Here is a 27,825-nt window from a genome sequence, read left to right on the forward strand (position 1 = left end):
CTCTCCACAACTGACATTAGCTGGGTTAAAGGTTAAATATTTATGTGCCGCAAAAATGTGGGGTTCTATAAATCTGGGGTTCCCGAAGTCTTAGACAGAAAAACAATAGCGTATATAAGGCAAGAGAACGTGCTGTCAATCTCGCTCAAGCTGTCACAGATACTTATCATAACAAGTCTAATCCTATTGATCCAGCTCTCTCTCTGAATCACACGTTTTAATTAGCCTCCACAAGCGTAACTCTCCTCCCTCTGAGGGCCTTCCGAGGAAAAAATAACAACTCTCTCATCCATCGGTTCATTTGTGAATATCTGAGCAATCGTCATCTATGGTGTGAAGATGAGAGTTTACACTTGTTTGTTGGTCAGTGCGACATCAACCAACAAGTCATTTATCAGCTTTGTTAACGTGACGATACAATTTAGATTAAAAATATGGTGACGAGTGAGATGGATTTAGGTTCAGTGAGAGACAAGTTTCGTTTGCAATAGAAAGTAGATGTTCTTTAATCCTACAATATTTTAAGTCAAACTGTGGACTTTTGAACTGCTTCAGAGTGTTTGTTCTTGTTTTTTCGCTGTCTGCACATATTTGGAATATTATATCATCAAACATCCATAAATGTGACTCAGTTGCATATTTCCACATAATTCCTGCTAAGTGGCTTCCCCACTTGTCTCATTTCATGTATCTATGGCAAAAAATAGCTCACCACTGATGGGTTTCAGGTAAGTCCACCTGTCATGCACATCCAATCGGCCCACCCAGGCTACGTGTCAATCAAAACAAGTTTGCTGATCAGACATTGGCCTGCTTTCCCATTGGCCCCTGGATCTTAATAGGATACCAGAGACTCTGTTGGGTGGATTACGGTTCCAAACTCTCGACTTTGGCCAGTCGCTGTGTCCTCCTACCATGGGTACAGCGGTTTAGGGGGGCGCCACACATGAACAGACCCAGAGGGGCGCCATCAAAAAACAACATCAGGTCAAGAGGAAGAAATCATCAGTTTGAAGGGGGGCATCAGCATCGTGACTGGACTTGAGCGGAAAAATCTGTTATCCCCAGGACAAGGAATATTTCTTTTTCCTCTACCTTTTGTTTGACTGCATTTGTTTTTTGGGTTTTTTTGTGCGCATATTTTCAAAGGATTCTCTCACTGAACAAGAGAGTAAAAGTATCTTTTGACAAAAAATTCAACATCCAGGTGAACTTTTGGATTATCTTCTCTGATCGAGCGTGTCCTTCACCATCAAAGGGATCTGCCTGCTTATCCCCTCCACCTGGAACAACTTAGATGAGCTCAACCTGCTAATAACTCCCAAACAATAAGCAGAGGGCCTGCAGTGACAGCTGGATTACTTCACAAAGTTGTGCACAGACATAGAAACTAGCCTTTATCGATCTGTTTGGTATCTGTTCATGCAGCTGGCCACCTCTGGATTGACTCTCCACTGTTAACCCCTTCGTTCCTCTTGCTCTCCCCTCCCTTCTCTTGATCCTCTTTCTCTTCTGTTTGAGTTGATCAGCGCATGGTGGTAAGCCATGGTGCTGTTGAAGATGAAGTTCACCCAGCAGAGGCGGGTCCGTCTGGCCCAGGGCCTGTGGCTCTTGTCCTGGTTGGCGGTGATGTGCGGGTCCTTCATCTTTTGTCTGGGGGTTTACCTTAAGATAGAGCTGCTCCGTAGGGACGAGGTAGAGAGAGAGAGAGCAGTACACACACACACACACACACACATACACACACACACACACACACACACACACACACACACACACACACACTTACAAATACCCAAAAATACACACTTCACATTAACATTAACATGCACTGCACAATTCATGCGTGTATCATGAATTCATTTACAGGGTTTTAGAAACACTTGCCTTTAAATGATTAGGATTCAAAGTGTGTGTATTAAATCAGATAACATGAATGACAAGGTGAAGGTCATGACCTCTACAAGATCATTGAGCTTGATTGATCACAGATTAAAGACTATGGGTTGGAAGCATTGATAACCAGTGGACGACACAGGAAATCTGCAGGCCATTAATGCATGCCCTCAGATATGTATCGATCTCCAATGTGAGAACGGTCACCATAATCACTTTGTTGTGAAGCAAATTGTTATTGATTTGCTGTAGACATGGCTTCCAAGTAGCACAGAAACACAAAGTCACACACACACACACACACACACACACACACACACACACACACACACACACACACACATCAAGCTGCGACACATTCTTTAAGCTCTTAGCCTGAAGGTGAATAGTGATTCACAAAAAGCTCATCTGCTTTTATTCTTGTTCAACTTTACTTTTTTTGCACAGACCACTGAGAGAACTGATTATGCTTCAGTGAAATAAGTAGTTCTTTTTCAAAGAGAATTCATGAATCTGAATGAAAGCAGAGCAGGCCGCATGTTACAGGATGAGGATAAAAGACGGTAGCACTACAGGGTCGAGATTTGTAATGGTAATTTTAAAACAAACATGGGGTAATGGTGTTTTTATTGCTGGCAAGCGTTTGAGAATCCAGTTTATATTAACCAGAGCTGTAAATTAGATTTGTCCTCTTTGTGCCATTGTAGTATTTGCATCCAGCATAACGGCCTCTAATTTAATCTCTTGACTGCCAAGGTCATTTTTAGAATAGATTAGGCCAAATGAATGGAGGATTATTACCCACTAAAGAGGAAATTACAGTGACCTGCAGTTGCCTGCTACTTTTGTCTAGCTCTTGTAGTGATTACCATCTTTGTCCTCTTTCCTTCTTGAGGTGATGGAGAACACAGAGATCCATGTGGTGCCCAACATCTTGATGATGGTGGGTCTGGCCTCCATTGGCACTAACTGGGTGGCCAGTCGAGTGTGCCAGGATTCCCTGGATCCCAGCCGTTTCCCACGTTGGAAGATTCTCCTTCTGGCCTGGTTTGCAGCAGCTGCATTCCTCTGTTGTCTGCTGATTGCTGTTGTGGTGCTCAGCTACGCCCTGCAGGGACGTCTGGAGGAGTCTCTTAAGGTGGGGTCACAAAGATGGGCATTAGCAGATGGAGGCACAGAGCAACTGGCCATATGAGACAAACACAATATTTACTCTGGATAGCAAAGGTATCACAATACTTTGATTCTGGGATAATTGATATATTACAAGACAATCCATCTATGAAACATCTCAATATCGGTCTATCAGAAGAAGAAATACCCCTAAAAGAGCAGGAATTACGTACTTATATGCAGTATTGTGGGGTCAGTTATACAAGAACAGACAGCTGAGAAGAACGTGAGGTCTTAAACACTGACACACATGTGCAATAAAGAACTTCTAAAAATCATGAAACATATTTGACATAAGTATATCGATAATATATCACCAGATGAAGTATCGCCATGTATTGCTGTGCCAATATTTTATCCCTCCCTTCATGGGCAATGATCATTGGAGGTTTAACTTCAACATTGTTCTGACTGAAAGAGTCTGATGGTTGCACGAGATCTTGTACTTTGTATACAAAACTTCATTCTTTTTGTACAAAATATGAAGACCTTAAACTAACCCGGACATTATAAACAAAATAATGTTGAATATACATTTTTTTTAATTGTTTCACAGGAAGAAAAGGGCATGGATAAATACAGGAAATAATTAAGCAGGAGAACTGTGGTTTCATCACAGTTTTGAAGTATCTCAGAGTATAGAAAAAAAATCCAACATTGTTATCTCCTTTAATTAGCCAACACAGGTTAATCAAGATTTTAACTAAAATAATTAATAGGTTTCATATTGAACGGTACCCCTCCTTTTTTATTTCCTCTCCCTCAGGTGGGCTTGAGGAATGGCATCCGGTTCTACAAGGACACAGATGTACCAGGCCGCTGTTTTCAGAAAGAGACCATCGATCGTCTGCAGATGGAGTTCCGCTGCTGTGGAAACAACAACTTCAGGGATTGGTTTGAAGTCCAGTGGGTCAGCAACAGATACCTTGACTTCACTTCGAAGGACGTCAAGGAGTGAGTGAATGTCAATACAGTGATGACAAAATGATGGGCCGTGGGGATGCGACTTGAAAAGTTAGAAAGAGACGAAGGGGTCAGAGGGAATGATGGCTGGAGAGGAAATAGAGATTAATTGGAGGCGTAGATGACAGATAAGCAGTCTTCAAATTCTAAAAGGTTAAGCAATATGTTACAGGGAGAGATGCTGGGAGAAAAAAATGATATGACAGTGGAGGAGGAAAGGAATTATGATGAATTATAAATAGATGTGGCCTTTACATTCAAAGTGAATGACATAAATGGATGGAAGAGCTGACCATAAAGCAGACAGTTAGTCAAAGAAAGTGAAAAAGAAGAGACTAAACAGAAAGGCAGGACAGAAATGAAATTTTAAAAAAGTAAGTTCTTCAACTGAACTGAACATTTTCTCTCTTCTCCTCCAGTCGTATCCGGAGTAACGTAGATGGACGTTACCTGTTGGATGGCGTTCCGTTTAGCTGCTGTAACCCAGCCTCCCCACGCCCATGCCTGCAGTACCACTTGACAGATAACAGCGCCCACTACAACTATGAGTTCCAGTCAGAGGAGCTGAACCTGTACAGCCGTGGCTGTAGGCAGGCGCTGGTCAACTACTACATGGACCTGATGAATTCCACTGGTCCTGGCGTGCTGTCAGTCATCCTCATACAGGTGGATTTACTAAAGAGCCTTTGTCATTCTTAGTTTTTAGTATTTGAAGGAACAAATTCTTTGCAAACACAATCACATTTTGATGGAACGTTTCAGTTTCTTTGTGTTGTTTTCTTTTTCAGGTAAAATTATCTTCCCTATACTATAAAAAACATGCTGACTGACAGAGAAACCAACAAAAAGAACTGACACACATCGATTTCTGCCTTCACACACACTGTCACTTCTTTGTCAAACAGCAGTATTGATGGGGAAGACTCTTGAAAATAGCAAACAAATCCTGAGGCTAGACCAGGACACCACTACTCATGGCTGACAGCCAATCAATCTATACTTTTAAATGCTCGCCATGGTGGTTTTTCCAGTCCACTATAACAAGCACAGATCATTTGAGAGCAACCAAGGACTTGGCAGTATCTAATTTTCAACCAAAACATCCCCAATATCAGACAGAAAGGACGGGAAAAAAAAAGATGAATTCCTCTTTGATTGGTCAGTTTAAGCATGCAAATACATACTGTGTTAGTGAATAAAAGTGGGAATCTTTTAAACATTCTGCAGTAAAACCTGCAGATTTCCCCCCAAAATTATGAAAAATCCTCACTGGGTTTGAAGTCGCATAAATATCACAAAGTTTGGAACACACTTCTTTATATAACAATAGCATTTGCAGCACATGGTGTGCATACAAGTACAAGTGTAAGTTGTTAGGGTGTATTAATGGCTTGAAAATTTTTAAATCTTTGTAGTAACATGACTGACAGTTGATTCTTCTTAAGTTTAATTATTATTCAAATTTTGTGTGTGTGCGTGTGCGTGTGCGTGCGTGCGTGCGTGCGTGCGTGTGTGTGTGTGTGTGTGTGTGTGTGTGTGTGTGTGTGTGTGTGATTTGAGCATCACATTGGGTGACACACTGACTTTTGGAGTTTTTAATTTCCTGTCTCTATGCAGATATCAGTACTGGTGAGCCTGCGGTACCTGCAGACCTCAGTGGAAGGAGCCATGGCTCAGGAGCAGCCGGAGGGTGACAGTGAGGGATATCTGCTGGAGAAGGGAGTGAAAGAAACCTTTGAGGATTTCAAAGCCTATGCCCTCCAAATGCTTAAGTTTGCTCAGGTTGACGCCACCGCTGCTGAAGGGTCCTCCCCTGAGGATCCAGGCGCAGACAAGGCAGCTACTGATGCCACCACTGAGAAGGCTGCCAGCCCAACTCCTGCCAGCTAGAGAGGGGAATTATTATGAAACCCATGAGGAGGAAGAGGAGGATGAAGGGATAAAGGAGGGTTGTATCTAATGTTTTGGTTGTACAAGTTGGCTGGTGGCTGGTAGAACACCTGTTGGTTTAGGCTCGATTAACACTCCACCGATGCAGCAGCCGCAGCTCCCTCGCACATGGCCAAAACATGACAACACATGGGGAATCTATCAGGCCCTGCACAGACACCAAAAACAAACATCTCCTCTGTGCAGGACCTCATGAATGTGTGACCATCAGAGAATCTGTTCAGGAGATGTCTCAAACTTTTTTTAGTTGATAATACATTCAATTTAAATGGGTATAGTTTGTACATAGACACATAATTAACACATTGTGACATATTTACTCAAATTTTCATTATCACATGATGCTAAAGTTCCTTCCATGTGCACTGTATTATTCACCTCACAGCTTTAGAGTTTGTACTAAACTGCTATGAAAATGCTTCGGAACCTGTTAAAATGGCAATGCACATAGCCTATTAAAGGTAGAAGTTTTTAACTGCTTTGTAGTGTCTGCTTCCTTTTTGTACTTGTAATATAATAGGAAGGGAAATTAACTTACACTGGGTTATCTAAGTTCAGCCAGGAGAGTTGGATTAAGTGTGTGTCTGCCTGTGTGTATATGTACGAGTGTGTTTCTGGTGCCCTATATGAAGCTGTCATCTTGTCTATTCTGGCAGCTCAGAGACAATCTGATAATCCCGGGGTAGTTAATCCCAGAACTGCTGCACAAGCGGTATCGGCACACACACTGACAGTGCACAGGAACACACCCTGTCACACAGCGGCTGAATGCACACTGATGCGGCAAGTGTTGAAAAGTTATTTTAAAAGAGTTTTTAAATACACCGTGGTGGTCTAGCCTAGCTTCAGGCCTGCCCAATGTGTGCTCTTTCTTCTCAAATAAAACCCTCACACAAAATAAAACCACTCAATGTTTTCTTTTATTCCCACAGATTAACCTGCTTTCAGTGGTTGCAGAATGAAATGTTGTGAAAATACAGGTAGCACACAGGAGGGAAAATGTGGCCTCAGGCGTAGTCTCATCCTAGTTTACCCACAGCCACAAAAAGTACAAACAATTTATGGATTCATACTTTTTTAGGAGGGGATGAAAAAAAAAACAAATTTGCATGCAGTTCCCTCTTAAAAAGATTGCTTCTAAGTAAGTGAACACAAACACCTATTGTGAATCCTTCAAGCATGCAGAATTTTGAGGTAATTTACACATAGCTCATCAATAAATGCCTCAAGGCCATCTGTGTAGATACTATGTTGATTTGTGTAGATGTGCGGCAGCTAGAAAACATAAGGCTAGCTTCTCCCATGTATGTGCAGCAGATACACAGATTACATATCTAAATCATAATTCTAATCTCTGTACAGGAAGTGAGGCGGCCAGATCCCAACACTGCTTTTGTTTCGCTTCCCCTGGTGATTTTATTATGACAACAGTGATGTACAGGATCAGTTCTTCATTGCAAATACAAGCTGAGCTCTAGCACCAGCAGAGGACGCCACTACACAGTTGCTGAAGTCCGTGTGAACCTCCCTGCAGGCTCTGTAGCGAGTTTCATCATCATTTTCCACTTGTGGCGCAGAGAGGCAGTCATTTTGTTCTTGCAGATAATATATATATATATATATATATATATATTATATATATGTTTATATAAATACAAAAATAGCTTTAAAAGAAATAGTTTAAGAGCTTGCTGTAGACGCACTCATCTCAGTGTTAATGAATCTGGCAACATACGCAAAAAAATGACGCATTTAAAGAAATATGAATCATATATCATCTGGAAAGTGGTCACAGAGAGAAGCAGAATGATGATCACAAGATGTAACTTGTTCCCTCAATTTGATCCTTTTTTTTTTTTTTTTTTTACAGAGAGATATGACTCATTCAGTCTTCAGTTTAGTAATTTGGAAACAAAGAGACATAACTTGACTTATTTAATAATTTAACTCATTTGTGACCAAAATATTTTGCAGGATATAACTTGTTCCCTCAGTTCAGTGAATTGCTGGCCACAAAATATAAGTTAATCTTCCAATTAGGTCGTGTAGGCCATGACATTTAATGTGCTCCCTCAACTTGGCTATTTTGTTTCCCCAAAGTAGAATTTGTTTACACATTTTTTTTCATAATAGGCAAAATAACTTGTTCCCATGCTTTCATTAACTTGTGGGATCAAATTTTAGCACGTAGCCACAAATTATTTAAATTGTTGGAACAAGATGAATGAATATTAAAACCCACAATATTAACAAAGCAATTACTGAAATACTTTCTCATGTCTCTCAGACAATAATGATCCATGCAGATCTAGGATTTTAAATGTACAAGCATTTGATATAAAACAGGAAAATGCAAATTAATGATAATAGAAAACTGTCTGTTTCCACAGATCTGTTCACTTCAGAGTGACGTGCACCACCCCAGGGTGCCAACCAGGAAGCAGGAAGTGAAACAGCTCTGTGGACAGTTTCCTTTTAATATCTGTCAATGACGATATAATATAGCTGTTGTATTGAGGGTTTTACTTTTTAAAATCTACATCAGATCGAACTGAAATTTCCTGGTTGGCCCCCTGGGGTGGTTTAGTATTATTTTGAAGTGAAACAGGTCGGTGGAAACCGACAGTTTCCTTTCATTATCAATCTCAATTATGATGGAGTATATCAGTTGAATACAGGGCTTTAATTTTGAAAACCACATCTGACTGAAATTAAATTTCCTGGGTGGCACCCTGTGGTGGTGTACTATTTTTCTGAAGTGAAACGGGACTGTGGAAACACACAGGAAACACACAGTTTCCCTTTTACATCAATTTTAACATCTGAATTGTGATTTAACTGCTTTATATATGGGGTTTTAACTCGGAAATCCTAAATCTGAATGGATTGTCATTGTCTGAGTGACATGAGAAAGCATTTCAGTAATTACTTTGTTAATTTTATTGATTTTAATCCATCCATCCATCGTCATCTTCCGCTTATTCCTACACATTAAGGGTCGCGGGGGGGCTGGAGTCTATCCCAGCGTCAACGGGCGAGAGGCGGGGTTCACCCTGGACAGGTCACCAGTCCATCGCAGGGCCAACATAGAGAGACGAACAACCATTCACACTCACAGTCACACCTACGGTCAATTTAGAGTATCAATCAGCCTCGTCCCCTCTTGATGTCTTTGGACTGTGGGAGGAAGCCGGAGTACCAGAGAGAACCCACACAGACACGGGGAGAACATGGAGACTCCACACAGAAAGATCCCGTGCCCGAGCCGGGACTCGAACCCGGAACCTTCTTGCTGTGAGGCCACAGTGCTTTGATTTTAATATTTATGAATATTTCATTCAGGTGTTTTTATTTCATGAGTTATGTAATTCACCGATTCATTTAAGTCAAGTCAATTTTATTTGCGTAGCTCCAAATCACAACAAAAGTTACCTCATGACACTTTACAAGTGGAGCAGGTCCAGCACTACACTCCTTCAATGAATTTACACCCAACAATTCTCCATGAGCACATCAAGCAACCGTGGCGACGACTGAATAAATGTGAACTCGTGCTCACCAGAGGATCATTTTCCATTGGAATCATATTTTCCCCGCTTTACCATAATGTCAACCATAAAAGTAGAGTGGGGGGTGGCTTTACTATGACTTTCGAGGTGGAGGCTGGCTTTACTGTGGTGAAAAAAAGCAACATGTGCGTTTTGAAAGTTGCAGTGTTGCAATGAAACTAACTGACAAAGAGAGAGAGAGAGAGAGAGAGAGAGAGAGAGAGAGAGAGAGAGAGAGAGGGGAAGGCAGCAGGGTGGAGGAGGGAGAGGAAGGGCCACAGAAATGTTAGACTACTTCGCTTTATGCAAGATGGATTCTGTCCATGATTCATTACATAAACAGCTAGAAAATGTTTGTTAATTAGCCTGCTGTAGTGTTTCAAATCTCTGGTGTCACAACAATGGACTTGAACATTATGGAGATAGTAGAAGGATTCATGGAAAGTGCCTTGGCGCAGTGGGTATGTCATTTATCATTTATCACGTTCTGTCAGCGAAAAGGTCATCATTTCTGGCATAGAGAGAAAAATCAAACTGGAGGGTTGAGGACAAATTGTGTGTAAATACAACGAGACCATTGTTTGGTGATATTTCCAGACCCAAATGCATAGCTTATACTGTCATATGTCTTTGCCTACTTTGCTTTCAGTTCAATGCAGATGATAAATGTAAGATGAGATATCAGAAATCAGTTTTCTCGTTTTTGTGTACAGCAAAACAAACAGCCTACTTCTCCTTTTGTCAGCTTCCCTCGTCTTTTATTGTGTTGCTCTCTCTTAGCTTTCACACTTCCGTGTCCTTGGGCCTTCTCTTTCCTGTTTTTAACGTGAGAAAAGATCTATGTTCTGTGAGAACTAGAGAGAACAATCTGCACAAAATCAGTTAAGGGTTTGTTGCATTTGTATCGGACTAAATATCCAGCAGGGTTTTCCACATTGAGGGCCAATCAGCCTAAAGGGACCTTTATTTTCCCTTCTGCTCAATGAACAGAATTTATGGTGAAAAACCGTATTGTAGTGAAGCTTGAAGGGATATTTGCAATATTGTTGCCTCTTTCCAAAGAGAGGTCAGAGGTCAGGTTCAACCTCGGCCTGCAGCTGGTTTAACAAGTCCCTCCAAGGCATTTCAGCGGTGCGGCTTTACAGTGACGTGAGAGCTTTCTCCCTGCTTCTCATACGGTGAAGGACGTCTGCTGTTGACCACCTCACGAATCAGCTGAACCAACTCAAGCTTGTTCCTCTGCTGAACAACAGTGCAGTTCATAGAAGGTTCTGGAGCCAGTAAACCTCGTTATTTTGCAGTTGCATTGGCACAGCTCTTCTAAGCAGAGAAGGAGACCTTGGCTGCAGTCCTTCTTGGCTGCCTGTCACCGTGAAGCTCTTCACAGTGTGAGCGCACTGGTCCCACCTGTCCAGACAGGTGCAGCGACTCAAGTGGCTTCCTGTGTGAATTTCACCTCACCATCTCCCTCCTCGTGTCTCTTGATATCTATTTTCTGCTCTGGCCTTCATTGTCTTTGTCACTACATCCTGGTACATGCTTTTCTCCCTCCCTGGCCTTCGCAGGTTCAGCTGTTTGAGAAGATGGTAGAAGGGGATACGCTCTACAACCAGTACATGGAAGTAAACTCAGTTTCCCAGAGTGCTCGGGACCGCTATCTAAGGCTGACCAATGGGATTTTCCTCAATGAGGTCATGCGCATCATGTAAGGCTGATAATAATTTTCTTGATTCATTACCCTGCTAACTTGCTTTGGCTGCAATAAAAGTGACCAGAGAAAAAGTGAATGAAGACTGATCTTAGTAACATATCAGGACCCCTTTTACTATTCATTTTGTAATGTTATATAATATTTAATCAATTAATATAAAATTGTCAGAAGTGTCCATTTGTGTGAAGAATTTCCTGCTAAAAATGTGGAGAATAAATAAGAGTAACCTTGCAGTTAGTTGTGAAGAATTAGGGCAGTGCAGTGACACAACTCAAGAAATATAGAACAGCATTTTTTTAATGACTTTGTATTACTAGTTGCTAGTTGTACCTGGCAGTCAGGCAGACACTTCCTCTCTCTCTCTCGCTCTCGCTCTCTCTCTCTCTCTCGCTCCCTCTCTCTCTCTCTCTCTCTTAATGGACAACTTTAGAGCAGGACTTGGGGGCACCATGGTTTTAAAGCTTCTGTGCATCTATATAAGTGCCCCCTTCACTCAACAACACACACAACACCAAGGTAAACATTTGTGACAACCACAACACAAAGCATTAAAATGAGCCGTTTTCTTTAATGAATTTCATAGAAGATTGATTGCATTCCCTTTCACAATGTCATATTGTTTTGCCACAACAGCAAAAAAAAGAGAAAAAAAGACATAAATGTACGACCCATTCATATTTGCCACAAATTGCCAGTGAGTCATGAAATGGGTTCTGCGTACATGTCGCCCTGTTAGTTATCTCTGCTGAATTTCTTATCTCCCTGTTCAAATTTTGGCAGATTAAAGCCATTTTTCTCTCTATGGGCGGGACAAGATCTTAGACAGTTGCTGCCTAACAGCTGATTAATTTGGCCTGACCTAACCTCACTTATTTCAACAAATAATTGCATGTAGATTCTTACTGTCTGCTTCTCAGGCTCATTAAAATTTTATTTGCTCTCTGGTTAAATGCAGCATTGCATAAAATGTCTCCTTCTGGAGAGACATGACTCTGGGCTGTTAGATTGAGCTGCGGTAAATTGTCCTCCATGCCATGTCTGTGTTTATCTCAGAGACCCCAACCCCAAGGTGGAGCGGCTGTACGACAGCGAGAGAGATGACTACATGCTGAGAATCCAGAACTTTTCTATTTTAAATCGACACCTGAGAGCCTTCTACCAGGTACAGGAGGGTCACCGGGAACAGGGGGGTGGGGTCGGCATGCTAGATTGGATCAGTGGGAGGGAAATCAGGAGTGGTGGGGTGAGGGTCAGAACTACTCCAAGAGGTTTTCTCCACAGTGAAACCAATGCACTGTTTTTAATATTTTTATTTGAATGTGTTATAATATCTCAAGCCATGTATTGAATCTCAGTCTTACACAGATTTTTGGCAAACTACAGCAAAACAATCACTATATCCTGTAAAGCATTTTCTGTATTACCATGAGGATGGATTTTAATTGTCAGCGTTTTGGACAGACATGATGATTACAGTTTGTTCCACAGTTCCAAGATTTATTTTACTGCTATAAGTTAACCGTTTGATCTCATGCAGTTTAGGGATTTTTGAAAACGTGCTCTAAAGATCTGACACCGTAGACAGGGAGTAAAAGCACAGTTAAACCATCAATGAGCCAAACAGCGTGAAAGGGCCATGATGAGGTCAGATAAAGTGAGGAATACGCTGAAGATGAACCAGTGCAGGGAGCATGGAGAAAATCCAGGAGGGGAGAGAAGACAACAACACCCAGGTGTATTAATCAAACACGGAGAGAATTACATTGGGGCGGGGCAGATGGTCACTGAGAACAGGAAAAGGGAGGAAAGTTAGAGACCAAAATAAAAGAGGAAATTCTGAGCTGATAAGACAGAAAATAACCTTAGAACAAGATATGAGACATGACATGAAAAACTAGCCTCATTTAACTCATGTTGAATATCTGTACACTTTTCTCAGCATTTATGAAGCACTGTAAAATGTTGCCATCTAACAGCACATGTTAAATGAAACATATTCTCTAAATCGTCTTCTTTTTAAAGGGACAATTTTGGCTTGAAGGAATATTTCTGCATTCTGGGATATACACTTCAAATGCTTTCTAGCTGATATTTAGAGGAGGAGACTAAGACTGCTGATACCGGTGTGGTTAGCTTGGATTAGTACACACAGAGGAGATAAACAGCGAGAAAAACTAGCCTTGCTCTGTCTCAGGGTAAAAAAAACCTTTCTATCAGCTCCTCAAAAACTAATTGACATATTTTCTCTCGCTTGCTAAAACTGTACAAGTGTGAAATCGCCTCTCTGGAGTCTGACGTCTCTGCAGCTGGCGAAGAAATAGTTCCATATATAAACTAACATCTGATTTTTTTTTTTATTAGGATAAAACAAACAAGATATTTTAAATGAGCTGTGAGAGTTGTACGGATATTGTCTTGTATTCCTTGAATTTGTTTTTATGGCAGTTTTGTTTTTGTGAAAAATCCAACCTGAACAAAACATAATTGGATATTTTGATCCCCTGTTGAGCTGTCTGGAATTACCTTAGCAGGAAGGCGAGTCAGTTGATAGTATTGTTGAAGTAAACCTGTGACACAGTAAGCCAGGGGGCATTCTCATTAAAGATACCTGAGTCTAGATTGAGCTCCACCTGTTGGGATTTACAAAAGTATCTTGTACAGCAAGTCTCACTTGCAAATGCATCGCTAGCCCCCCAAAAAAGTGCTGAAATGGCTTTCTTGTGTGTGTGTGTGTGTGTGTGTGTGTGTGTGTGTGTGAAACAGATCTACTAAACAGTCTCAGCGCAGTGTAAAGAAAAATGTCCCATAAAATGCTTAAGTATCCTGAAGGAGTAGTTGTCTAGATGGAGTGATGTAAAGCTGAGTCTCAACCAGAAATGTGACAAAACCATTTCCTGATTCCAAGCGCATAAGTTAATCAAAGATATATATGTACTATTAAATCTCTATGGATCTGATGTGATGTTGTCATTTTTGTAAAACGTGAACAAATTCAGAGAACGAAGCTGTAGAACATTTTTGTGTCATCTTCTCTGACAGTCTTCCAAGATAGCCCTAATATTTTATTGGTAGGGTTTATATTATAGATGTAGTTCATATGATATCGATGTTGTCATATTGCCAACATTTTACCAGCTCTGTCTGACCAATGTTGCTTATTAGTCAATTCTGTCAGTCCCGGACAGGAACTAAATACATTCACTTGTTTTTTTTTTTTTTTTTTTGGATTATCTACTTTTGTTTCTTTTCAAACTCATGATCTTCACCTCACTTCACACTGTTGCCTCGTCGATACTTGTTGCATTTTCAGTATCAAGCACTGAAGTCAGCTGTTGATTTAAACAACACGTTTGTTTTTTTTAAAAAATGCAACTGCCTGTTCAAAGCTGTGTTCAAACAATCCCACAAGCTGCTCTCATAGGGGGAAACACGTCATTCAGTTCTGTGAAACCTTGATAGGTCCATGTGTAAAAGAGGAAGGCAGAGACACGTCCAGTTTCAGAGCATAAATGCAGTGATAATGTATAATGGAATATAATCATGTTGATTTAATTCAGACCATCAGAAATGTCTATTTTCTCAGAAAAATAAAAAAAAGGATTCACACTGTTCTAAATATTTACCAGAATCAAATTACATCGATGCTGATGTTTTTACAGCTTTGGGCATTGTGGTTTTACAAGGAAGTCATTCATAAAGTGGTTTTGGAGAACTACCTGGTTCTATAAATACATTAAGAAGCCAATACTGCTATGAGTTCATGTTAAAATCAAATGCAAGTACTCCGGTACGCGCTCAAAATTTGACCAACCAACTTTCACTTTTGGTTGAGTCATATTTGACCAGCAATATCTAAACATTGGCTCAAGTAGCGGGGTTTTGTACTTTGTCCACCACTGTCTAAAACTTTGGTTACCATGGGATGTAAAGCACAACTCCCAAAGGAGGCTTCAACTACTTTTATAGAGAACTGCTTTGATTCCATCCATCCATTTTCTACCACTTATCCTGTTAAGGGTCACCGCTGGAGCCTATCTCAGTGACTTTCGGGTGAGACCACAGACATGCGTACATGCGGGTTATGATTATGCATTTTTCACTAATATCAGAGACATTTCCAATCACACTGCATAACCATCAGTCTCGACACACGAATATTCCTCCTTATAAGGATTTTTGTAAATAGTTTGAAGTACAAACAGGTGAAGTTGAGGTACTGGCACAGAAGAGAAGATGAAACATACAAAACTCCCATCCGCAGAGTTCCTTTTTAATTGCAATCGAATGGGGTGATTTCTATTCGCGCTGAAGTTGTAGTTAGCGATTGCAGACAGAAAGATCATTTAAATCTCTGAAAAAGCTTTAAGTAGAATGCATTTCACAGTGCACATTGTCGGTGCCAGTGGCATTTGAGGAAATGACATAATCCCCCCCCCCCCCCCCCACCCCAAGGATGATTCAAAGGCCTCTGCCTTCAGCAAAGAAAGCCTCGCCGAGCACTAGTCAGGTGGATTGAACATGCACTGCTCGGCTTGTCACACAACATGAAAACACGAGTCTACAAGGTTTCACTTCCTAATTTTCAGTGAATCACTAATGTCCCTTGAAAGCTCGGAGCAGCACAAGACACTGGCGATAATTGGGAAGCTGGAATCAGTCACAGCTACACTAGAATTTCACCAGGTGCACTCAGAATAGCTTCCTCTGTTGCCGCTGTGTTGGTTCCACATTTCTCGCTGTCGTTTTACATACATATGTGCGTGTGTGTGCATGCGTGTGTGTGTGCGTGCGTGCGTGTGTGTGTGCATGTGTGCGTGTGTGTGTGTGTGTGTGTGTGTGATACCAAGACAGGAGTGTGGTGAGTGTAAACCACCACCGTGTGCATTCCGGCAGCGATTAAGTTTCCTTGCTGTGATCTCAGCCACTGTAACAAAACGTCTGTGTGTCTGGAGTGAAGGCAGAACTCCGCTGTCTCATGTGGCAGGTTCTATTGTGCTGTCTGTTATTCTCTTCCATCCCAGTAACTCCAGTTCACACTATCCCGCTGTTCTGTTTTGTTCTCCTCTACTCAATGTAAAGAGAGAACAATGCTTTGTTAATGATAACCAACTCACTTACTGACAGTTAAAAAAGGTTTAAATCAACACGACATATTTGTAGGTTTGAAGAAATGTGAATAAAAGACAACAAAAAAATGACATCATGAGAATACATGATTATATCAATGGTGCATGAAAAAGCTTAAAGACAGCATTTTTGAAAACAAAACAAAACAATATTATTCATTTGCATCAATTTCGTGAATGTAGCAACCACAAAGAATGTGCTGTAAAAAACACACTCCACAAAATTAGAAAAAAAACAGTCCCAAAGCCCCAAAACATACAACAAAACATTAGCACTATTACAACTTGTTTAACCATTGCTGAAAAAGACATTTTGCAAATATGATATAAAAAAAAAATCATTAAAGCGCAATAATGCAACTGTAGTGCAATTCACATAAAATCTAGAGTATGTTTTAATTCAATAAATGCATAATGAATGATACATTTACTTAAGCTGGATATAGCTCTAGTTTTAGATTGCGGACAGCTTAGCTAATCATTAACAAAAGTCTTCCTCATCTTAATAGAGTAGCATATAGTCTTAATATTTGATGAGCATTTTATAAAGCCTATATCTCTTATTTATTGATACTTGGGCAAAAATGACATACGGCATATTTTTGAAAAGTATTTTTCTGTGCTTTTTTCCCCTCCTCCATTAGGTTGCGTCTTATTCTAACATATCTCCTATCCTCTTAAACAACCTCTAATGCCCCTCAAATAGAGACACACAATTTCCAACATTCTGTCAACTGGATTTTAAAATGGTGATCTCTTCAGCCTATTTACCTATCGACTTTTGGGATATAAAGATCTCAGTCGTCAGTAAGCTAATATTTCTAAGTCTACGGAGCATTGAATAAATGACATTTCAATTAACTTAAAAAACTGCAGAGGAGGTCTGGCGTGCACAAGTGTATAAATCTTAAAGCAGAGATAAAGGAAAAGCAAGACAGCCCTCAGAAGCGCCGGGAATCATTAAGGGAGTCCGTCTGTGGAGAACCCGATCCAAATATCATAAAGAGGAATTATTGAGAGAAAGATGGGACTTGGAAAAGATAGTGTTACAGATGGATTTTAATTCTCTTCATTACTGCAGCCAGCAGCCTGATGGAAAACTTTATTCCAAATTCAGGACAAGACAACAGTAGATTATTTTCAGAGGCAGCCTCACTGAGGGATAAAGACTAATTCCTTCTCTTTTATGATGGCCCCACTGGAGAACACATTTCTAGGAAATGTTATTGAGGAAAATCTGGCCTCGAAATTTAGCATAGCACAGATAATTGCAAATGTATTACGCATGTTGTTAATCTCTTGATTAAGCGTGCTATGTGGTTGTGCCAAATCATGACGTGTAAAATATAGTGCAGGGAGGATCTCAGCGAATGTTTGGATGAATGTTGCTGCTCAGGGAATTGCTCATAAGAGAACATTAGCATGCCGACAACAAGGCACTCCTGCAGCGAGATCTGTTTGGCATCATGATCCACGAGGCTTCACGTTGACCGACTCAGAGCGGCAGCGGTTAATATCCCACATGCCCTCAAAGGAGCTCAGACTTCAGGTTGGCTGCACACGCCTCTGATGCCAAACCCACAGACAGACTGAAGCTGAAGGGAGTGCCTGCCTCTTCATACATCGTCTTCCTTACTGCATGGTTTATAAATTATTGCACACAAGAGAGAGAGAGAGAGATGGAGCTGTAATTGTGACTTGTTTCTGTGCTTTAGTGGTTTTACATCATTGGATTGCAGAAGATGTGAACACACTTTCAGAGCAGTTGGTTAAGGAGCCAGCCAAGGCAGTGTGTGGCTCATTGACAAAACTTTTTAATCAACACTGAAATGGGTCCGTCCGTGCAGAGTTTTGGAGTTAACAAATAACTACACTTTTCTGGTATCTAGATGACAGTCTTAGAGGAATGAGGCACTCTTGTCTGCATGACAACTAGTTCTAGTTGCTGCCAGAAAAGCCAGGTTTCTGGACGGGGAATATCTGATGTCATCCAGTTTGATTCAGCATCATTTGGATTCTGCCAGGAGATTTGTCCAAATATTGAAGCAGAAATGGCAGTACTCTGAAACAAACCAACCACAGTGTTGTTGGACCCTCTAGGAGTTCTAAACCATCATGCTTCATCTTTCGCCACATTCTAAAACATGACACAGGACCAATGTACAGTATGTGTTGTAGCCACAGTAGGCGTAAATGGGAAATAAGCTTTAAAGATTTAGTTTATTGCCTTCCTTCTGCAGTAATTTTTTTGTCTTTTTTAGTTTTGGTTGTTTCAAAGTATGTGTCTCACATTTTATCTGAAATATAAATGTGAAAATGAGACCATGGTGTTGATGATGGCGACATTTTGTGTTTTAACCGACACAATGACAGAATGTATGTTCCTTTACTTTTGAATGGAAAATACTAATACTTATTAAACTACAGAGTTTTGATTTCTTGGGGGAAAACTAGACTTAAACTGTCTATTAACTTCTCTTCCCAGATTCCAGCTAAAATGTGTCTTAAATGAGCAACAGACAACCGACAAAAAAAGTGAGATAAGACTAAGAATAAAACTCAATAACCTTGAAATAGTGAGTTGTTCCCATTTGATGTTTGTACCATATTTTTTAAGAATTGTCCTGAAGGTGTTCATGAAGTGTTCATGTGAGGTTGTAGTGACCTTTGACAGCTTTGAATCCTACTGGATGTTTGTGCCAAATACAGCATTCACGAGTCACCACTTTAACCAGAATGGGACAGATAATCGCAGGCATGTGAGGTGACAGGGACCTTGCCCTTTGACCTTTGACCAGTCCTTGGGATGGCGAGACAAACAACCAGGCAGCGACAACTCAAACTCAATTGCATTAAAACAGGATGGGTGATAAACTAAAGATGAAAATTAGCAATTTAACACATGAGTAAAATGACAAAAAAAAACAACTGTCAAATTAACTAAAAAACAAAACTCATTACTTAAAAAAATCTATTGGAATATTGGTGAAACACGGTGTCACCTAGCTGAAAACACTGTGCTCATTAAAGGAAAAATGTTTGAGAGCAACTTTGTTTTCAAAGAACAGCAACCATACATTGGCTTGTTTTTGTTTTTTAACATAAAGAAGAGAAGGGGACGAGGGTGCACTCTTGCCTGTCTGTGATAGTGATATTTTTGAGGTGAAGGAGAATATGACGTTGTATATCGTCTTTTGTGGTTCCAGAGGGAGCTGTGTCGAGCCTGGAGCTACATTGTTTTGGGTTTGAAAATGAAAGTGTTGTTGAGATGTTGGAGTTAGAAAGAAGGGAGGTTAGCAGACGTCTGGAGGCTGCCCTGCGTTGATGCTAGAGGTTACAAGCTAAATTAGGTGCCATTATATAAGATATCTGCATCTCTACAGCTAGGTGAATCTAGTCACATTGCATTTTGGGTAATCTTAGTAAAAGGATTTAAAAAAGAAGAAGAAGAAGAAGAAGAAGAAGAAGAAAAATGTGGAATGATAAAAGTTAATATATCTGCAAATGTAGCATGGATCTGTATGTGTTCGCTCAGTATCCAGTTTCCACCAAACAAACATTTATGATAAAGACGTCATTTAAATAAATTATTAAGGAATATTTAAATGAATATACTGAGTGGTAGGAATATTTTACTGTTGAGAAATCCTTTGTGTGGGAAAAGCCATGCAGTGAGGGCAGTTTCTGCACAAACATGTCTTTGGTGTGATTCAGGCTCTGGGTTCCTGTTGAGGAACGTGATCTATCACGTGATCAATAATACTGGCCGGAGAGTAGCTTGTTGGAAGCGGAAGTCTTTGGTTATCTAATTGTAATTGATTCTGCCTGTTTTCTTTATGACATCAAATGTGATATTTTGTGGTTCTGTGCATTGTTAATGGTGCATGTTGGCATTTACCCTCTGTCACAGTGTAGCATACATTATATTTGACCTGTACTTTTAAACCATGTCGATAGAAAGCATGCAGAAATCTTGACAATGGATTGTTAATCGTTCCTGACGTTTTTCCGTTTTTCTCTGTTTAAAAGGCTCTGGAGGTTCACTAAAATGTATAAAACTAAATCTGTGGAACCCTGTTTGTCTTGGTAGAGGAAAATAAATGACTTAACAGATATATGATCTTTGTTTTCACTACAAACTGCAGCAGGCAGGTGGAAAGTCCTGCTGTTGCTGTTTGTCCAGTTTGGCTGTGAGCAGACAGACAGACAGGACGGAGCCAGCCAATCACACAAAGGTTTCTCTCTGAACTCTTCACATTTATTCTTTTCTTCAGGAAGACCTGCAGCAATTGATACTGATGCCTCTCCCAAATGTTGCCATCCTGGGGCAGGACCCCCTAACAGGTACAAGATAACAGCGTGATCGTATCAGATAAATGTCTCTCAGCAGCAAGAAAGTAATTACACTTTATATATGAGTCCATATCTTGGCTATCTCTGAAACGCATTAAGGTGATAATGATAGGGCGGCCGGTGGTGAGAGGTGGAGATGATGATGATAATGGTGATGATGATGATGACAGTTATCTCTGTGTGCTCAGAGGCGGCCATGGAGGAGCTGAGGCGACTGCTGCTGCTGTTGCTGGGATGTGCCGTGCAGGTGATCTCACACACACACACACACACACACACACACACACACACGCACACACACACACACACACTCTAATCACCGCGGATCTCAAACACGGTCGATTGTTCAGCGTTGTTGTTATCAAACCTGGAAACAATTAGTCTAACAAGTCATTTACCAAGAAATGAATTCAGTAGTATTTGTGATCCCCTGACTTCTCTCTAGGCCCTCTGATGTATCCAGCACTTCAGTTCTTGATGTCACTTCTGTCCAATTACTCTACTTGCACAAGTGTTGCACAAATTAGGTGTTCTGAGAGGAAATTGGTGTGTCTGCCTGTCAGCCCGTTGAAAATGCTCGATTGTTTTACGACACTGAATCAAAAGTAGATTTAATCAGAATTTTTATTCTTACCCTGACCAAGAGAACCCTTCATGACAAATGGAAATAACCACCAAATTGATTTTAGAATCTAAACACTTAGTGAAATGGGTCACTTTGAACAAGTTTTCACTGAGTGGAATGTAATTTAACTTTTATCTCAACAGTTAGTTATCATAACCTAGACTAGGGGCTCCCAAAGCGAGGGTTGGGAGTCAGGAGATGATTTCCGGAAAACAAAAAAAGATCCATAAATAATCGAATTCTCAAGATCAAAATAGTGCTGTAATGGCTTTAAACATGTCATTTGGATGTTAAATCAAGTGGAACTTGGCTGTGTTTGAAGAAGCCTTTTAGTGTAGGTGTGTGCGAACTTCTGTAGACTTCAAGACCTCTGGGGGTGGTGGGGGTGGTGGTGGTGGTGGTTGGGGAGGAGAGGGGGGGCACGAGGCTCTGGTGACTTTATGCTGGTGGTCCTGAACTAAAGAGTTTGGAAACTAAAAACTGAGACCACGGCAAACCCACGAATCAAAGTTAGTTCAGGATTATAAAATGGCAAAACACAAACAACAGGAATCATCTGTAATTTTTTTTTTAATCAAACTAATTATTGGATCATCTCCAGATGGTCCAGCTTCACTTAACTATGGTGAGGAATCGCTTGTAAAACTAAATCCTTCACAGAAGAACATTTCTGTTCCAGACCTTTGAACCATGTGTTTTTCTCCCTCTGTGTCTGCAGTGTGAGAATAAAGAGACGTATATTCAGGAGATCCAGTCTCTGGACATTGAGACACAGGCCGCCATCGCCAGCTGCATTCAACAGGTTTGTTAATTTCTAGAATCAAATCAAAGAACCTGTCAAGTAAAAAAGTCACTGACTGGCTGACCCTCTGGTTGCTGACAAATTGTCCTGCTTGTCATTCTGCTGGCAGCCTCTAAAGGACCTCTGGGTGTCCCTCACTGCCACCGTCGCAGGGATCCTCCACCTCAGTTACATCATCCTAACCCTCATCTCTTGTCTGCTATTCTTTTCTGTCCACTTCAATAGAGCATAAATGCCAAATTGTGCTTTGGAAAAAAAAAAAGCCCCCTATGAATAATGACCAGCATTACAAAAACAGCATGTCGTATAGCAGCATGACTGCATAACAGTAACAACATGTCGCCCAGGAGCATTTTTCATGCCCTTCTTGCGTGGATGGCTGCACCCCTGCTCCTCGCTCATATAACTTGCAACCGAGGACATTTCAGACCTGCCTGCATGATCATTACTTCTGCGTGCATTAGTCAGGCATTTTGGACACATCCCCAAAGAAATGTGAGAAATTGTTTTTACTGTGATAGACAGATTCATCTCGCTTGATATTCACAGCACTGAAGGACGGGGTCATTTGTCCCCACACTGGCCCTTTTCTGTCAAGTTTCCCAGACACACATTGATCTTATCAGATACCTGAAAATCTGTCCTTGCTTTCAGGTGACTCAGGATCCTCGGATGGTGCTGCCGCTTCAGTGGGAGGAGCTGGTGGAGGTGGAAGGTGTAGACTTGCAGCTGGTGTTCAGTTGCATGGCCAAACAAATTCAGAGCATGCTGGCGCAGAGAGACACACACTTGGAGGTACCATGTCCCAGTAGAACAATGAGCTTAATGAGCATTATGTAAGTGTATAATGCTGCGTTCGTTTATATGAAACATGATGTACAATATCTTTAAAAGAAGTTTAAAACAAATGTAAAACAAAATAAATACAATGTCCCTGGTGTTATTCTCCCTGGGGATGTCTGGAACATTCTTGTTTGTTTATATCTACCTCTCTATGAATGCTAATGAAAATGGAACCAAAAAAAACAAAACAGAAGTAGAGCGTTTAACATTTCTGTGTGAGTGCTGTATGATATTTTCTTATCCACCAATGTAATAAGATTTGTTTCAAGGAAATTCCAAAATTAAATTAATTGAAAATTAACACGCCTAAGTAGATTGCAGCTATTATTTGTCACAAGTAGTTTTCAATTTCAGTTAAAACAAATTAATCAGTGTAACTACAAATTCCGAATGTAAAATTAGTTTCTAATCTCCCCCTTTAATCTCATTATTCTGTCTGTGTGGTTCTCTCACACTTTTCCTCTCTTCTTCTGCTGCTCACATACTCCTTCCCTCCCTAAATATTTATTTTCCTCCATCCTCTTCATCCATGACTACTCTCTCTCTCTCTCTGTCTCTCTCTCTCTCTCTCTCTCTCTCTCTCTCTCTCTCTCTCTCTCTCTCCTCCCAGCGGATAGCAGAGTTGTGTCGGGAGCGAGAAGCCCAAGCTGACTCACCCGCGGTGCCCCTGGGTGGTCACAGCGGGGAGCCACCCCAAGGTCTGGCACTCCAGCTGGCAGACAGCAAGGCCAAACTGCGCCGCCTCAAACAACAACTGTGAGTGTTTTTGCGTGCGTGTGTGTGTGTTTGTGTGTATGTGAATAACTCAAGAGAACTCAAGAGAACCTTTAGAAAAGTTTTGATAAAGGTCATCGTGAAATGTGAGTAAATTATATTGTCACTCTTCTCACACACAAAACTGTGAGTTGTTACTCAGCAATGAGCAATGAGCGAACAAGAGCCTCACGACTTTAATGCTCCTTCACTCCACAGTTGTCGATAACATTCCAGAACGCAATCTAGTATTGACGGTTACATGTTTGCCTTCTTTTAGGGAAGATAAAGGTGATCAGGTTCTGGATTACAAGCACGAGAATCAGAACATGGAAGAGCAGATCAGAAAGCTTCAGAAGCAGGTTTGTGTGTTGGTGCGCTTGTAGGTCATCTGTCCTTTTGTGTGCTTCGACACACAAATTCAATTCAGTTCAATTGAAAAAATCTTTATGTGATTGCAGGGCAATTCTGGTGCCATTTAAAACAAAATCACACATAAGAAATTTTTTTTAACCACAACTAAAACACAACAGGTCTTATTTATTTTGAGCAACAAGTATATACAGACTTACAATAAAAATAAAAAAAAAAACCTTCAATCCACCCAAACACTGGAAGTTGTAGTGCTACTCGTGGGCGGCATGGCTCAGGGGTAGAGTGGCCGTCTAGCAACCAAAAGGGTTGCTGGTTTGATCCCCGACCCTGGTGACCATGTCAACGTGTCCTTGAGCAAGATACTGAACCCCTAATTGCTCCTGATGAGTAGGTTGGCGCCTTGCATGGCAGCCTCCACAGATGACACTGTAGAGCGCTTTGAGTACCGCTAAGGTAGAAAAGCGCTATATAAGATTGAGTCCATTTTACTTAAGTTCATGAATGAAAGATGGACAGAACGTGATTCTTTAGAAGTGAAGCAGCCTTGAGCTGGAGGGCTCCTGGCCATCATGAGAATACATTTTACCCTATCTAGCAACGAATGTAGCACACTGACAGAACAAACAGAATACAGCAAACAGCAGGAAGATTAGAAGCTCCTTATTATATTCAACTGTCCTCAGCTGAACATGTGATTTGTTCCACCAGAGCTGCTGCTATTTCTTTTGCTACATGATGATGATGATGATGATGATGATAATGATGATGATGGTTATTATTATTATGCAGGGTTGGGTACCAAGATCTTTCCTTTATGTACCAATTCACATTCACTCCATCAATAGCACATTTCTTTAGACTTGGGAGCTCATCTGGGAGTAGAGAGAGAGAGAGAGAGGGACCATGTGGTGTCATCGTGCAATACTTTTAAGAAATTTACTATACTTTCCCAATAGAGATTGGCTGACCTTCCATGCAGTATTTGCCTGTGGGTCTAGCCTGAGGGAAAACTGGGTCAAACATAAGATGAGTTTACCTGATATGAACATTGGCAACAGGCCTAGAAATTCAGAAGTTCCCACTCAATTTTCTTTACTCTTATTATTATTTTTTTGTTATAGAGAATGTGAAATACAACATAATACACACATAAATACATAATTTCTAAGTTCCAATGCTGATATTTGCACAAATGTGAACATATCCAACACTATTTTTATTGTTTTCAATCGTGTAAAACAGACTGCATAATCAGCGAAACTTCTAATATTTTTTGTCGCCCGGTTTACATACGTGAGAGGAGAATATTTGAGACACCTTTCATTGTAATACAACACAGTAAAAAATAAATGAAAAAACACCACTCACAATGACCTCTATCATAAAATAGACTTATTACTTCTCTGATATTTTCACCAAACACTGAAAATGATGAGCTTTCCACATCACGGAGTTGCACATATTGAAGATTCTGAACAGATTTTCGTTCTACAACAAAAGAAGAGAACATATTTTTACGTTTAATTTCTGAATATTCCACCACTAATCTGAAATCCCTATACAAATGTCAAAGGAAGCTTGACCACGGAGCAGCCGTGTTCGTCCTATTGTCATTGAATAATATTAGACGGTTGGTCCTCATAGATATATGAACACACACAGACCCACGATTTTTCTTCCTGTATCAGACTTTGTCAACATTTGCTCAACTGCACATCCTCAATCTGTTCACAACCTTTTTGACCTCATCCCCACCAATGTATGTCCGCTGTGTGTGTGTGTGTTTGTGTATGTGTGTGGGCGTGCGTGCGTGTGTCTGCAGAATCGTTCTCTGCAGGGCGAAGTGAGGGGTATGCGTGCGCTGCGGGATGAGCTGGATTGCGCCCGTGAGCGAGCTGGACGGACTGAGCAGCTCCAGACTGAACTTCAGAGCTGTAAACACAGATTGCGCAGCCTGGAGGTGACACGCACTCAGCTGAAGGTACACGCACAGTCCACACACACACACACGCACACACACACACACACACACACACACACACACACACACACACACACACACACACACATACTGTATATGCACGCGCAGACACACACATCTATATCAGTCTTAAAAACAACCATAGCAACATTAACAACATTCACATTGTTTGGCAACATGTGGACTCTATCAGCCGATCATAAAATCATAGCATATCTATACATAAATACAGCCTTACCAAATCAAAGACATATATTATTAGCAAGGGTCACATCAAGCAGATTCATTTTTTTAAACCTTTCTTTAAGTAGCTATTATTTTTAAAAAGAAGTACCACTTAATCTCAAAAGCCACATATTCCCTCTCATGGCCCTGAGCTTTTCAATCAAAAGTGAGCATAAAAAAAAACTCGAACGTTCAAAGCCCCCACAATGAGATTATTTTGTGTGATGTCATCAGGATTTACAGCCTGGAGCGGCTTCATTGACAAAGAGCAGGAGTGTGGCTGTGGTTATTGGAGCTTTTACACCCAAATGAGATTTATTCTATGGTTTTATAACTGTTCTGAGGCAGAAAATGTGCTCATATCCTTGTAAAACACCTCGCAGTGTCCTCACTGTCACCTTCACAGTTTCGTTTGATTCATTCTGCGTTTTTTTTCTCTGCAGCCCTGTAACTGGTTCGCTGGAAGGATGAATGTTGGGATTTCTAATTAATTTTCCCACATTCAAAGTAAAATGTTGCAGAAGAGCTTAAGTTGGATATTAGCATTCAGAACTTGTCTCCTAGAAGAAAAAAAACCAACACCAATGGATTCTTATTTTCACTGTTTCCCACTGGGAATGATCATGATAATTGTAATAATAATGGTAAAATAGCTGAGGTCTGATGTGGGTAAAACAAGAAAAGACAGATAGCAGGCGATCAGTGATACTTCTGAATGTAGTTGTCAATAATTTCTTCAATCAATAAACTAGTGCGGACAAGGCCTCGGCCTTGGCCCATGGCTCGAGGGCACTTAAAATGGTATCCAGGAGAAGCAGGCAATCAAACTGTAGCCTTTTTTTTTTTTTTTAGAAGATGGACACTTTCCTACAATAGGATTTTTTTAGTCTTACAGACAGGAGCCTGAACCCGATGGCTATTTTTAACAAATATCTTCTGTGTTACTTCTGTAACGTTCAAGTCTTTACAGGCCGGCTGGGTGATTTACTGTTACAACAGGTACAAAAGAGATGTCTGGAGCAAGGAGTTACAAATGACCACCTGCTTTTGCTTGCTGTCTGTAGGGCATAACTGAGGGTTAGAAAAATCCTAGCGAGTGTTAGAACATATATGTGCATAAGAATATCTCATAAATGAAACCCAATGCTTTGGACGAATTCAGCAAACAAGTGATGTAAACAAGTATGGTTGGTCAGGGAAAGTAAAATATGAATATTTCTCACAGAATACACACAGTCCGGCACTGTTGATGTGCTTTTCTGCATTTTCACTTATGATTCTGGTGGTGGCGCCCCCTGCAGGAGCAGCAGCAGTTGTGTGCGGCGCTGCAGGAGACCAAAGTTCTACTGGAAGAACAACTGGCAGACGCAAGGGCGCGCTGCTCTTCGCTAAGGGAGCTGGAGAGGGACAATCTTCTGTTGCGTCAGAGAATCATAGATGTGGAAGCGGTGGGTGGAGGCGTGTGTGTGTGTGTGTGTGTGTGTGTGTGTGTGTGTGTGTG

At 40.8% G+C, this 27,825-nt stretch overlaps 2 protein-coding genes across 3 annotated transcripts in view; both read left to right on the forward strand.

Annotated features, from left to right (window-relative positions):
- Positions 1–864: 864 nt before the first annotated feature.
- On the forward strand, positions 865–6,461 carry rom1b (retinal outer segment membrane protein 1b). Its single transcript, XM_086221755.1, has 5 exons — positions 865–1,695; positions 2,792–3,034; positions 3,836–4,023; positions 4,452–4,698; positions 5,650–6,461. The coding sequence occupies exons 1-5, from the start codon at positions 1,546–1,548 to the stop codon at positions 5,920–5,922; spliced, it is 1,101 nt and encodes a 366-aa protein (XP_086077881.1). The 5' UTR covers positions 865–1,545; the 3' UTR covers positions 5,923–6,461.
- Positions 6,462–9,794: 3,333 nt separating this feature from the next.
- ccdc88b (coiled-coil and HOOK domain protein 88B) overlaps positions 9,795–27,825 on the forward strand; it is a 42,546-nt gene continuing 24,515 nt past the window's right edge. For both annotated transcript variants that reach the window (XM_086221758.1, XM_086221759.1), the window contains exons 1-11: positions 9,795–9,991; positions 11,096–11,235; positions 12,295–12,403; positions 20,642–20,711; positions 20,909–20,967; positions 22,064–22,147; positions 22,802–22,942; positions 23,601–23,746; positions 24,024–24,105; positions 25,941–26,099; positions 27,626–27,772. In XM_086221758.1, the coding sequence (XP_086077884.1) occupies positions 9,932–9,991; positions 11,096–11,235; positions 12,295–12,403; positions 20,642–20,711; positions 20,909–20,967; positions 22,064–22,147; positions 22,802–22,942; positions 23,601–23,746; positions 24,024–24,105; positions 25,941–26,099; positions 27,626–27,772 (1,197 nt within the window). In that variant the 5' untranslated portion in view covers positions 9,795–9,931. The remainder of the gene's footprint in view (positions 9,992–11,095; positions 11,236–12,294; positions 12,404–20,641; positions 20,712–20,908; positions 20,968–22,063; positions 22,148–22,801; positions 22,943–23,600; positions 23,747–24,023; positions 24,106–25,940; positions 26,100–27,625; positions 27,773–27,825) is intronic.

This window comes from Aulostomus chinensis, chromosome 13, assembly GCF_037954235.1.
Source record: "Aulostomus chinensis isolate RoL2024-O1b breed Wild chromosome 13, RoL_Achi_v1.0, whole genome shotgun sequence".
In the NCBI taxonomy this organism is placed as follows: domain Eukaryota; kingdom Metazoa; phylum Chordata; class Actinopteri; order Syngnathiformes; family Aulostomidae; genus Aulostomus; species Aulostomus chinensis.